General features: G+C 35.6%; 1 protein-coding gene across 1 annotated transcript; it reads left to right on the plus strand.

Moving 5' to 3' along the window:
• Positions 1 to 9,728: 9,728 nt before the first annotated feature.
• On the plus strand, positions 9,729 to 13,347 carry LOC143242891 (uncharacterized). Its single transcript, XM_076486497.1, has 3 exons — positions 9,729 to 9,903; positions 10,776 to 11,908; positions 12,847 to 13,347. The coding sequence occupies exons 1-3, from the start codon at positions 9,847 to 9,849 to the stop codon at positions 12,896 to 12,898; spliced, it is 1,242 nt and encodes a 413-aa protein (XP_076342612.1). The 5' UTR covers positions 9,729 to 9,846; the 3' UTR covers positions 12,899 to 13,347.
• Positions 13,348 to 13,666: the final 319 nt, after the last annotated feature.

Raw genomic sequence — 13,666 nt, forward strand, 5'->3', positions numbered from 1 at the left:
TCGAATAATATCTTGTTGTAACGTCTTTTATTGTTAAGCAGGTCTCGGATTATTCTGTTTAAAAAATTTCAAAAGATATATTGTATAAAAACGTTTAATTTCCCCAATTACAAGTTCTACAGCGTTATTACGCAACTACCCGAGATATCAGACCAAGATTGCGACTACGTTGGTTGATGAGTGATTTGTCGGTACATCACTGGCTTTGATGAAGCTATGATGACCCAAAGTCGGCTCATTATCGAGTAAATGAATACTGCGTAACTTACAGCATAGACAGTAATAAATATAGGGCTGATGTTGGCCAAAGGCAATTTGTACGTTTCTCCTGAGATGTTGATTAATCGTTGGCCCAATATAAGCATCGACTTCTTAACTTGGCTCAATGTTCTGATAACACTGGTTAAAGAAATCAGAAAAGATACATACTCAAAGTACAAGCATATTAATTAATATAAGTTAAGGATTTTCTATATATAATGTTTTCTTCTTCCTCTCCTTGTAAGTCTTCTTTTACCAGTAGCAGAAGCAGAACGGTAAATCTGAAGGATTGTAATGCTAAAAATCAGGTTTAGATACTCATGGTCAGCACAACAGAGACAGCCCCTTTTGTAACTTTGTGCATAACTACAAACAATCAAAATTATTCTTCTCTTTATTATTAAAATCCTTTCATTTTACCAAACAAAGTACGTTAGTAAAACAATATAATAGGTACTTAGAAAATGACTGTCAGATATTGAGATGTGAGAAGTAATAAGGTCGTTAATTTAAATCGCCCAGCTGTTCTAGAGCATCATTTAGAATACAATTAATAAGTATTTATTAGTTTTATAAAAGCCACTGTTCACTGCAAATACTTCAACACCTTTATTTAGGTGTATATTTATATATATAAATATATATGCTTTGATAGATTGATTGATTTAGTGTTTTATGGCACAAAGCAGCGAGGCTATCTGCGCCAGACATTTGGTAAAAATGTAAAAAAAATAAAAAAATAAATAAATGTAGTAATAGACATAAATGGAAATGAAGGTAAAACAAAAAAGTATAACACCAATGTTGACACCAAGTCTACAATGTTAAGATAGAAGGCAGAGTATAAGAAGTTGTAAGGTATTTACTCTAGCAAAAAGGTAATGATCATAACCCGCCAGGAAGATTAACAGGTAAGTTCAAGAACCACCGTCAATCACCTGAAGTTGGCCTTTCCAGTCCTGGTTCTGGGTTATGTGTCATAGCAGCTATTATCAAAATGTAAAAGAATAAAGTTTTAAAAGACACTCCGCAAAATCGTAATAATGAGTAGCCAAATGTCCAGTAAAAAGATAAAGTCAAGTAAATGGAGTAAAATTTGTAAAAGTAAATGAAGGTAAAAACAAAACAGCAATTAAAACAGAAAATGGTGTAAAAACCAATGATGACATCCAGTCTTCGAAGTTGTAAAATATTTACTCTAGCAAAATGTTAATGATCATAACCCGCCAGGAAGACTAACAGGTAAGTTCAAGAACCACCGTCAATCACCTGAAGTTGGCCTTTCCAGTCCTGGTTCCTGGTTATGTGTCATAGCAGCTATTATCAAAATGTAAAAGAATAAAAGTTTTAAAAGACACTCCGCAAAATCGTAATAATGAGTAGCCAAATGTCCAGTAAAAAGATAAAAGTCAAGTAAATGGAGTAAAATTTGTAAAAGTAATTGAAGATAAAAGCAAAACGGCAATTAAAACAGAAAATGGCGTAAAAACCAATGTTGACATCCATTGTCAACTACCTGTAGCAGAATGGTAATGATCATAACCCGCCAGGAAGACTAACAGGTAAGTATAAAAACCACCGTCAGTCACCTGAAGTTGGTCTTTCCAGTCCTGGTTCCGGGTTATGAGTCAATATGGCCTGTACTAAAAGTTAAGTAGTAAAAGTGTGAAATGATATGCAGCAAAAGTATAATAACAACTCGCCAGGATGACTAACGAGTAGTTCAAACGGATAGTTCAAACAGGAGCGTTAGTCACCTGAAGTTGGCCTTTCCAGTCCTGGTGTCGAGTTATTTAATGTTCTGGCCATTGTCCAATGTCAAATTGAAGGAGAGAGATTAAAACTGTAAAAAAGGAACCACAATTAAAAAGGTGTAATGAATAAATATGCAACACTTAAATGAGATTAAAAGGTTAATGGCCATTAAAAATTAAAAACATTATCAAGGTGGACAGAGTCACCATCACCAATAACTCTGTCCAATGTTACAGATTGACCCTGGGAAAAATATGTTTAAAATATTGCCGTCGTTGAGAATTGTAACGATGGCAAGAAAGTAAAACGTGGCTGATAGTGATTTGAGTGTTACACAAACTACACATTGGTGCATCAGTTCCAGATAAAAGAAAATGATGAGTTAAAAAACTGTGATCAATGCGTAGCCTAGTGAGAACAACTTCCTCCTTCCGAGCTTTACGGAAGCTAGATGGCCAAAGTCCAATTTTGGGTTTGATTTGAAAAAGTTTGTTGTCACGTTGCTCATTCCAAGTGGACTGCCAGCTGGCACGGAGCCGAGCCTTGAAGACAACACCATAGTCCATGTACGGAATAGGCATAGGAGTGATGGTGCTGAAGCAGACATATTTAGCTGCCATGTCTGCAAGCTCGTTCCCGCGAATACCAACATGGCCTGGTATCCAGAAAACTGGATTGAAGTAGCTGCTAATGAGAAATGGGCCAGTCGGTTTCGAATATCAGCGAGAATAGGATGTGAGCTAACGTGTAGCGATTCCAAGGCAAGTATAGAACTAAGCGAATCAGTATAAATAGTGCAGTTGGAGTACTGCTCAGCTGCAATATGATCCAGGGCAAGAGATATGGCATACAGTTCAGCAGTGAACACAGAAGCTGTAGAAGGGATTCTGTGCGCAACTACTGACCCATAGCAAACCATAGCAGAGCCCACTGAATTACCTGATTTGGAACCATCTGTATAAATAGGAACTGAATGATTGTTTGAAAGATATTCATTGAATAAAAGACGGTACTTCCAATCTGGAGTATCTGCCTTTTAGGTGACTGAAAGAAAGGTCACATTTGGGGGCTGTAATAAGCCATGGTGGGATGGGCCGACCTATGGAATCTGCAATGTTATCCAAGGACAGACCCAATTCATCCAATTGCTCCCGGATGCGAAGGCCAAACGGAGCAATGACAGATCGTCTGTTCTGAAAAAGTACTGCCCACCGAGGAAGGAAAACACATTTCCAGGTGGGATGCTTTGGTAAGGAATGAAGTTTCGAAGTATATTGTAAAGATAGTTGCAAACGGCGAAGGTGTAGAGAAGGTTCATGAGATTCAATGTATATACTTTGAACTGGAGAGGTACGGAAAGCCCCAGTGCAGAGCCGAAGTCCTTGGTGTTGAACGGGGTCCAGCATCTTTAAGGCCGAGGGTCTGGCAGAGCCATAGACCATTGATCCATAATCGAGTTTCGATCTAATAAGAGCACGATATACCTTTAACATTGAACAGCGATCTGCCCCCCAACTGGTAGAAGAGAGAACACGGAGGATGTTCAGTGCTCTTGTGCATTTGACCCGAAGCTGCTTTAAGTGTGGTATAAAGGTCAGTTTACGATCAAAGATAAGCCCCAAGAACTTGGTCTCCGGGACCACTGGCAGCAAAACTTCACCGATATGAAGTTCAGGATCAGGGTGAATACCCGTCGACGGCAAAAGTGCATGCATACAGTTTTGGAAAGAGAGAAATTAAAGCCGTTCGCCATAGTCCACTTCCGTACACAATTGAGGGCGGTTTGTAGTTGCCGCTCAATATATCTCATGTTTGACGACTGACATGAGATGTGAAAGTCGTCGACATACAGCCCATTCGCAACAGTGAGAGGGAGTTGTTCAGTGATGGCATTTATCTTTATACTGAAGAGTGTAACACTCAATACACAGCCTTGAGGGACTCCAAGTTCCCGTACAAAAGAACGGGAAAGTGTCGAACCCACACGAACTTGAAATCTCCTGTCCATTAAAATTTTTTTAATAAACATGGGTAGATGGCCACGTAACCCATATGTATGGAGGTCTCGCAAAACGCCATACCTCCATGTTGTGTCGTAAGCCTTCTCTATGTCAAAGAATATTGATACAAGGTGTTGGCGGTTGAGAAAGGCTTCTCTGATGGATGTTTCAAGACGAATTAGGTGGTCTGGGGTGGAGTGCTGTCGACGGAACCCACACTGGGTGGGCGAGAGGAGGTTGTTTGATTCAAGGAACCAAACAAGACGAGCATTAACCATCCTTTCTAATGTTTTACAGAGACAGCTCGTCAAAGCAATTGGACGGTAGTTTGAAGGAATCTTGGGATCTTTCCCTGGCTTAGAGAAAGGTAAAATAATAGCCTGGCGCCAGGCATCAGGAAAAACATTATCCTGCCAGATCCGGTTGAAAACAATCAGAAGGACATCAAGAGAAGCAGGAGATAGATGGTGCAGCATGTCATAATGAATATCATCAGGTCCAACAGACGTACTGGCAGACCGATGAAGGGCCATTTTTAGTTCCACCAGGGTAAAGGGACAATTATAGTCAAAGAAACAGTCAGTTCAAAAGGAAAGAGGTGATCGCTCTGCCCGAGTCTTGATGGCCAGGAAGGTGGAGGAACAAGCAGAAGTGCTAGATACCCGGCAAAAGCTTTCACCTAGAGTGTTAGCGATGTTCCGAACATCAGTCACCTCCTGACCATAAATACATATGCAATTACGTAACTAAACAAATCGACTAGGTCATTAACAACAGATAATGTACAAGTTTAAGATCTTGATCATTTGACATTTTCGAATTACAGTGGATATTAGTTGGCCCTGCAGTAGAGCCCTAGATTACAGGGTATCAGGATTTTATAGGGCCACGCGATTCTTTACAGTAGGTGTCTGTGATGAACAGCAGAAATAATCCGATTATTTTAAAATAATATATCAAAAGCAATTCAAACTTATATCACATGCTCATTACACAATTAATCACCAATGTTATATCCAGAGATTTAAATATACGTCTCTTTTCATCATGAGTCCACACGGGCTGGTTCAGTTACTTTATAAACCAACTGGCAAAATGTATAATTTATCTCTACTCTGTTATTACAATATGATATGTGATTATTATACTTTAAAAGTTGCCACTATATATTTTTTATGGCTACATATACAAACACAGTCTGGACCTGTTTAATTACATCTCTTATTAACGTATATAACTTTCACTAACTTACTTCTCTCTATTAATTTGGTTGCATAAATATACACTGCTGGCCAGAAAAATTAGCACATATACTACTGGCCAAAATTTTAAGGCCAATGAACATAAAGAAAAAAATGTGCATTTTGCATTGCTAGACTCAACCACTTATTTGAGTTGAGCTTCGAAAGACGTAAATAAGAAAAGGGAAAATAAAAATAAAAAACTTTTTAGGATTAATAGGGAAAATGTGAATACTATGAAATTAGTATTCCAACGTTACTGACACGATAAGGATATCCCACCAGAGACATTTTCTACACGACACAGTGGAGGAGGTTCCATCATAAATTGGGGTGTTTTATCCTCCCATGGAACAATGGAGCTTCAGGTTATATTGGGGCGTCAAACAGCAGCTTGCTACATTGGCATGTTGGAGAGAGCATCTTTGTTGACTGAAGGCCCTCGCTTGTGTGGAAATGACTGGATCTTTCAGCAGGAGAACGCTGCAATCCACAATGCCCGCAGGACAAAGGACTTTTTTGTGTCGAATAACGTGATTCTTTTAGACCATCCAGTGTGTTCTCTCGAAATGAACCACATTGAAAATGATTGTGGATGGATGACAAGGAAACTCTATAGAAATGGACGTCAACTTCAAACAGTGCATAATCTTCGTGAAGCCATCTTCACCACTTGGAATAACATTCCAGCGAACCTTCTGCAAACGCTTATATCGACCATGCCAAAGCGAATGTTTCAAGGTATTCACTATGACGGCCGTGCAACTCACTGTTGAGACCTCTTGTTGGGCATTTCCTACCCTGTTTAGGACTTTCTTTGGTATGGTCTTAAACTTTTGACCAGTTAGTATTTCGGCTAATTTCATAGTGTTCACATTTTTCCTATTAAATGCAAAAAACGTTTTTGATTTTTATTTTGCCTTTTATTTTCATCTTTCGAAGCTCTACTCAAATAAGTGGTTGAGTCTAATAACGCAAAATCCATATTTTTTCTTTATGTTCATTGGCCTTACAATTTTGGCCAGCAGTGTATATTGGTTGGCTAAGACCTAGAACTTTCTACAAACTACGAGACATTATGATGTGGCAATACTCACTTAAAGAACGAGAAAAATTCAGAAGTCTTAGTAACATGACATAAATTTACAACAATTGAACATTGCAATAAATAACTCGTAAACAGTTTCATAAGCAAACCATAACTATCGCTTCTAAAAATAACTTACTTTAATGCTCGCACAGTACAAAATAAAAAATACTTTCGTAATAAAATTAAAACAAACAGTGCGTATATCTCACAACAAGCCCCTCTTAGAAAAAAATTAAATCTTTTATATATATAATATATACACAGCCTGTTTTCAGTTCATCCACAAAATCTACTCTCACAATCTGAACCAATATTTGCAGTCTCCTTGATGGTCTCTCAATGCATAGAGTAGACTTCGCCGTTACTGAATCCTTGTTCATGTCTTGATCTTACGTTGCACAAAGTATGTCTTACCTGGTCTATCTGTGAATACATCTTTCTGGAAGAGTAGATCTTATAGTTCTTTTTTTCTGCTTGCTAGTCAGTTCTTCACTTATATTGACGTCCTTGTATGTCTTATCTCTACCCAGTAGTCTTATATCTAATGGGTCTTCATCTCCTATGACAAAGCCACTATCTTCTGGTACTACATCTATGACATCAATACTTGCCATATCCATACGTGCCTCAATAACTGCATTCATTAGATTTTCTTTCATCACAAAGTAATTCCTCAATGGATTGACGTAGTAGATTTTGCTCTTCTGATTACTTTCACCCTACAGTCCAGTCTGGTGGGCATTTCTTGCACTTCAAATGGTCCTTTCCAATTCAGGGTGAGTTTGCTGTTGCTTGTAAATAGCAAAATAAAGACCTCGAGAGAGCTGACAGATTTTCTTTTTTTAGTTTTTGAGGTCTAACATAAACCTTTGTGTGCTCTTAACTTCTGATTCTTTTATCCATTCTCATCGTTTTAATGTCTGCATCAGAATTCATATTGTTCTTCTGTATAGCCATCTAAACGATCAGATATTGGACCAACTTTAAAAAAAAATTGCTTGTGTTGGAGTAACATTGCTCTATTATCTATTTATTATTAGAAGCTGAAATATTGTTAGCATCATGTTGGCTATAATCGTTTAGTCAATGTAAGGTTGATGAGCAATAAATAAATAAATAATAAACTGTTGACTCAAAATTTGTGTAACATATACTTACTGTTTGGGCGATGATAGGTCTAATGTCACAGCTATGTAATGCCTCAATAGAGAATTATTAATGTTTAGTACATACAATGTCACGGTTATGTAATGCCTCAAAAGAGAAGTATTTATGTTTTCTACATACGACACTTTTTTTACCCGTAGTACATTGTTAAAAGCATGATTTAAATTTCAAAACACTGAACTTTGCAATTAAATGAAATAATAATCAATTAACAATCTCAACAACATATACTCACCTAATTCAGAAAATATGGGACATTAATTTTAGTGCTTACATTTGACATCAACATTCCCTCTGGTAAAAAAGGAAAAAATACAAGTGTCTTAGCTGGAAAACATAACCTACAACACCGCCCTTTCTCTGCACCATGAAGTCTCTTGAACAATCCTATTTCCAAAAAGTAGTATTTAAAATTAAATTTCCATAGTTATCACTAAAATAACATTGATAGTTAATTACTTTAATATTCTTATTTCAATTATTAATCAATTTCAATGTGTCTGTTGAATCTGCTGTCACACCAAACTGTGGCCAGGATTATGACATTGAGAAAATGAATATATTTCCTCAAATATGCCATGAAAACTCATCCACGTTATCATGCAGCCTATCAAGTGGTTGTGATGTACTTTTTTCGAGTCATGATGCGACATACTCATGACCTATATTTATTTGAAATGATTTCTGTTGACGAATTCTCAACAATACGAACAGTGCTCGATGAAGTGAAAAATGGCTTGTGCTTTTTCGTTTCGCAGTAAACGTTTTCAGTATAAGCCGCAAGCACACGACTCCAAAATATTGGATGTCTGTAATATAACCATTATTATATTCATAACACTCGTGTCAAAGGCAAACAGAAACTTGCAGTCTTTGCTTTAATAATTTATCACTAGAGCATTAACTAGGGGCATACTTCAATGACTAAAGGCATTTGGACAATATAGTAGTGATGAAAGCACCAACAATGGCAATTCCAGTTTTCTGATTTTATAAACACCTTACCTGTGATTTTTCCAAATTTATCTAAAGACGAATGTTCTAGAAAATTTCCTTAATACATGTTCATCATTTGGTTGTACATTTGTAACACCATCCTAATGAATCGGTTATTATAAATGTTAATTAACCTTGGGAACAAACTAATTAACAGCGGTGAGTCTATGAACTTATAATGCCACAGGCCCTCTCTGATACAGCGATAAGTTTACGGATTTAGAACGGTAAAATCAGAAGTTCGATTCCTCTTGGTGGACACAGCAGATAGCTCGATGTGGTTTTGCTGAAATAAAAAAAAAAAACAACACACACACAACGCCATAATTCGGTATTCCTCTAGGTAGTCATAGCAAACAGTCCATTGTGGTTTTACTATAAAAACACAAACAAACAAAATGACTAATTGACAAAATTTCAAACATTTTAAACTGAATATGTCAATGATTTGGTTTACATAAGAAACGAACATTAACGTATACAACTCAGCCCCATATGAATATTACGGTCATATTGATCTTCATATATATTTATATCTTTATTTATTTTATTCAATATTTTGACCTACAAATAGTCAAATGTTGTTTTCAGTTTGTTTGGAGCTAAGAACAGTGGTACACCACGGTTTGTCTGTGCTATGCCCATCACGTATATCGACACCCGGTTTCTAGTTTTATCATAATTCCGTAGATATACCCATGTGCCATTGGGGAACGTCAAGTTTTATACTAATTATATATATAATTATACATATCCAGTCTTTCCAACACAAATTTCGGTTCTAATATCGGCAGTGGGAAGAGCACAGATAGCCCATGATTTAACTTCGTTCTTAATAATAAACAAAGCTTCTTCTCTAATGTCTCCTTCTGGTATAGCGGGAAGTCTAGGATTTACAACGCTAAAATTAGGGTTTTCATTCCGCTCGATAGACTCAGCAAAAGCCAGATGTGGCTTTGAGAAAAAAAACAAAAAACCACACATACACACACACACATGGGATATAGCCAGGTTGGTAAGGCACTTGACTCGTAATCCGAGGGTCGCGGTTTCGAATCCCCGTCACACCAAATACTGTAAAACTTCAGTGTTATCGTACTAGCAAATCGACAGACAGACACGCATGTGCAAGATCGCGCATGTTTTTTAATAAATGAGTCTGTGTAAAGAGAAAACAAAGTGTTCCCAATATAACGATGCATACATAAGCGAGAGAGCGCGTTTTAGTAACAATGCCTTCCAACAATAGTCTATACGTCATGTTGCCTAGTAATTATTATTAACCTAATGCTGTTGTTAAGAAAGAGACTGAAAGTATCGAATTAAAACTTGAGCCATGAAGTTGATCAAATATTTGCTGTTTGCTACTACAGAGAGTCCATCAATTAAAGAGGTTTGTTTTTTATTATTTGTTTTTGTTTTTTAAGTTTAAAATTCCCTCTAGTCTTACACTACTAAATTAGGGACAGCTAGCACAGATAGCCCTCGAGTAGCTTTGTGCGAAATTCAAAAACAAACTAACAAACTAAATGCCGACATAGTTATCAACCTAATAATCCACGCGAAACCTAATACTTTAGTTAGCAAACATACGAGGACAGCTTTGGGTAATATATTATTAATTGTTCCCTTATTTATACACAAGTTTTAACACTTCCAACACCTTGTCAGTGTTTTCTTAAATAATCGATACGTTTCATTTTCTCTCCGTTATATATATCATTTTAATGTTTTACATTAGGTTTAATCTTAGTTTAAACAAGTCTTTTGACAAACATTTAGTTTTCTCTTACACGTATGGGGTGGCACGAAGTAACGTGTTTTTGGCTTCTTTATCTCATGGTCCCAATGGATATGAATCCTTGGGGTGGCTATCCTTAAATATATAGCACTATTCGCTGATACTTTTATAACACACCACAACATGAAACGCAGATCGTGTTTGTCAGCATCATATCTCGAACTCGAGATCCTCGATTCCCTAATCTGCTATGGTAACGACAATGCCACACTCAGGCCACTTTACGTTAGTGTAATGTATTTAGTGATCTATTAAACACTGTGCTAGCGACCACCAGCTTCTGCAACGTGCTACATTATACACTCAAGTCTTAAAGGTTCGTGTTATATTATAAGAAACAAAAACTCGAATATTATTGTCGTATTACACTCATCATTGTTTTTTATTAAATCTTTTATTACTATTATGAAAAGAAAGGTGATTATCATCACTAATATTTATCTATTTGTTCACTTTATTTTCAGAATTACAAACCCATGTTTTGGCAACGTATTCTTAGATTTGCTTGCCTGGTTTTGGTTGCCACAGTGGTGGAAGGACAGAAGATATATGACAATCTTTATCCTGACAAGTCTTCTTCCACTGATAAAAACGAACTACCGAAAATACCAAATCAAGGGTACAATAAGCAGAATGACATCCCTGCAGTAACGCATAAAAATAAACTAATGTATCAATATTTAGGCAATTGGATAATGAATACTTCAAAAAAATATCTTGATTTCGTTGGATCTGATCGTAATAATCCTGAACAGTATAACCACGATTACAGACTAGATCAGCGGCCATCCTACGGAAGTAGTTCTGAATTAAAGAAAATTGATATACCCATGAAAGATCAAAGTATATACAAATTTCTAAACAAAACTCATAATAAACATTACAAAAAGTTTAATTACGGAGACGCCGACAAAGAAGAGCACACTAAAAACAATTTCAGTTATAATGGGACAATCCAGAAACTTTTTTGGGATAAAATCGAACTACTGAAAAGAGCAAATCAAGGGTACAATAAACAGAATGGCATCCCTCCAGTAACGCATAAAAATAAACAAATGTATCAATATTTAGCCAATTGGATAATGAATGCTTCAAAAAAATATCGTGATTTAGTTGGATCTAATCGTTATAATCCTGAAAAGTATAACCACGATTACAGACTAGACCAGCGGCCTTCGTACGGAAGTGGTTCTGAATTAAAGAAAATTGATATACCCGTGAACAAAGACGCCAACAAAGAAGAGCACACTAAAAACAATTCACAATTTTCCTTTCGCTCAAGAAAGAAATTTATGCATGAAATTATACTCAAAGAAACTCTTAATTATATTATGAAACGTTTAATTAATGAAATGGCTAAAGAGCGAAGCGTTACTGGTATCAATCATACAAGAAGCACAGAAGAGCACACTAAAAACAATTCACAATTTTCCTTTCGCTCAAGAAAGAAATTTATGCATGATATTGTACTGAAAGAAACTCTTAATTATATTATGAAAGGTTTAATTAATGAAATGGCTAAAGAGCGAAGCGTTACTGGTATCAAACACACAAGAAGCACATCAACTGAGATTCCTACTACTGTTACACCATTGAAGTAAGTATGATTTTCTGCCCAATGTACGTGTATGTTAAATATTTAGCTGCATGACAAGTTTAAAACTTTAAACAGGTACTTTATAGACGTATCATATATACTATGTTTAGATAATTAGTTGTGAGCACAAAGGAAATTCTCTGGTTTAGGTTTACGATTGCAGACTAGGTAGACTAATTGTGTTGTTTTTTTTAAACCTAACGTTTAAAAGAATAGAAAAATCAATAACCCAGACGCTTTTGGAAAGTGGACTTTCTTTCATCGGGAGTATTTATTTTATTACTGTTTATTTTACTGCCCGTAGATTTTCATCTGTTATAAAACACCTCATTTTGCTTACAACGGCTTGTATGCGATTTGTTGAAGGTTTCTACAGCAGGCTAACTTTTCAACATCTAAATCATAGCTTCAACATTATGATCATTAAATATACGAGGGGTCCGTGTGGCCCCAGGTGTGAGGTGGATATTTTAACGTGTACTAACAAATGTTAAAACTAATAAATTTAATTTATCTGATTTAGCATTGATATTTGACATTTTTCATCTTTAACAAACAAATGATTTAATTAGGGATACCTGCTCCACAAAGCTTCATTAAATGCCTATGGTAAACTGAGTCCTTTTTCTTTTCTTAAAATAGTTTGCCTTTTTAACACAGTCTTAGTCCTATTCTTTGTTTTCATGTGTAAGAAGTTTCCCACTAATCTAAAGTACTGTAGAATCACATACGATATTCCTCTTTTTTATTTTTCCTTGTAGGTAATGTAGTATTAACAATTTGTTTACTGTCAAGGTTTTTTATTTATCATGTCTTCATGGACTGTTCCTGTGTTAGATATTTAAAATATCAATTCTTTGTAATAATTTTCATCGATGTAGGTATTTTGTAAAAAAAAAATAATACATTTTTGGCATTTTTGTTTATTTATTACTTAGGAGGAAAAGGGCGAATTTCAATGAAGACTTACTAAACCAGCCGAGGAAGTAAGGATAGCCAACCTATCATGAATGGTCATCACATGCAGAAAAAAAAAGTGTACATTACTTGATCTTATCCTTGCTGTACCCTGTGACATGATGTTGCCTTTGTTCTTTGTATTTTGACACTGACTTTCTCAAATTAATGTTTATATTTGTTGATCTTGGTTAATATCATCACACTTGACACAATATGAGAATATTTTTTCTTCATCTTATTAGTGTTTATTATTATTATTATTATAATACTTCTTTCTGCAATTTTTTTTATTTGAAGTAGAAAATTTCAAAAGATGTCTTGGTTTGAGAAACATTTAATGAAAGTAAGTTATTTCAGTCTTTTGGTTATGGGAAAGAAATAACAGGTTCTATTTGTGTTTAGTAGTATTTTTTGGAAGCCTAAGTTATGAAGGTAATTGTTTAGATGTCTAAATCTGCAGATGTCCATTCTGTTTTGTAAATAATATGAACATTCAGTGGAGGATTTTTTGTGTGCATATAATTTAAAACATTTTCTGTCGGTGTGTTATGGTTGTGGTTATCTTTCAAAATTTATTTTATCAGTAAAATGACTAAGTGTGTAGTTTGAATGATACTTTTGTCTTTACAAAATTAAACGCCCTTTGGAAAAAATGAATGGCATTATAAGTTATTTCAAGGATACCATGCACTGAAATTATGTCAGACCAACCATTTTTCTTGTCATAATTACTTTGATATCAGCTGTGGTAACTTTACAAAGAAACACATTCTGATTTGTTTACATTGTTCAGGTAAC

This window comes from Tachypleus tridentatus, unplaced genomic scaffold, assembly GCF_004210375.1.
Source record: "Tachypleus tridentatus isolate NWPU-2018 unplaced genomic scaffold, ASM421037v1 Hic_cluster_2, whole genome shotgun sequence".
Classification (NCBI taxonomy): domain Eukaryota; kingdom Metazoa; phylum Arthropoda; class Merostomata; order Xiphosura; family Limulidae; genus Tachypleus; species Tachypleus tridentatus.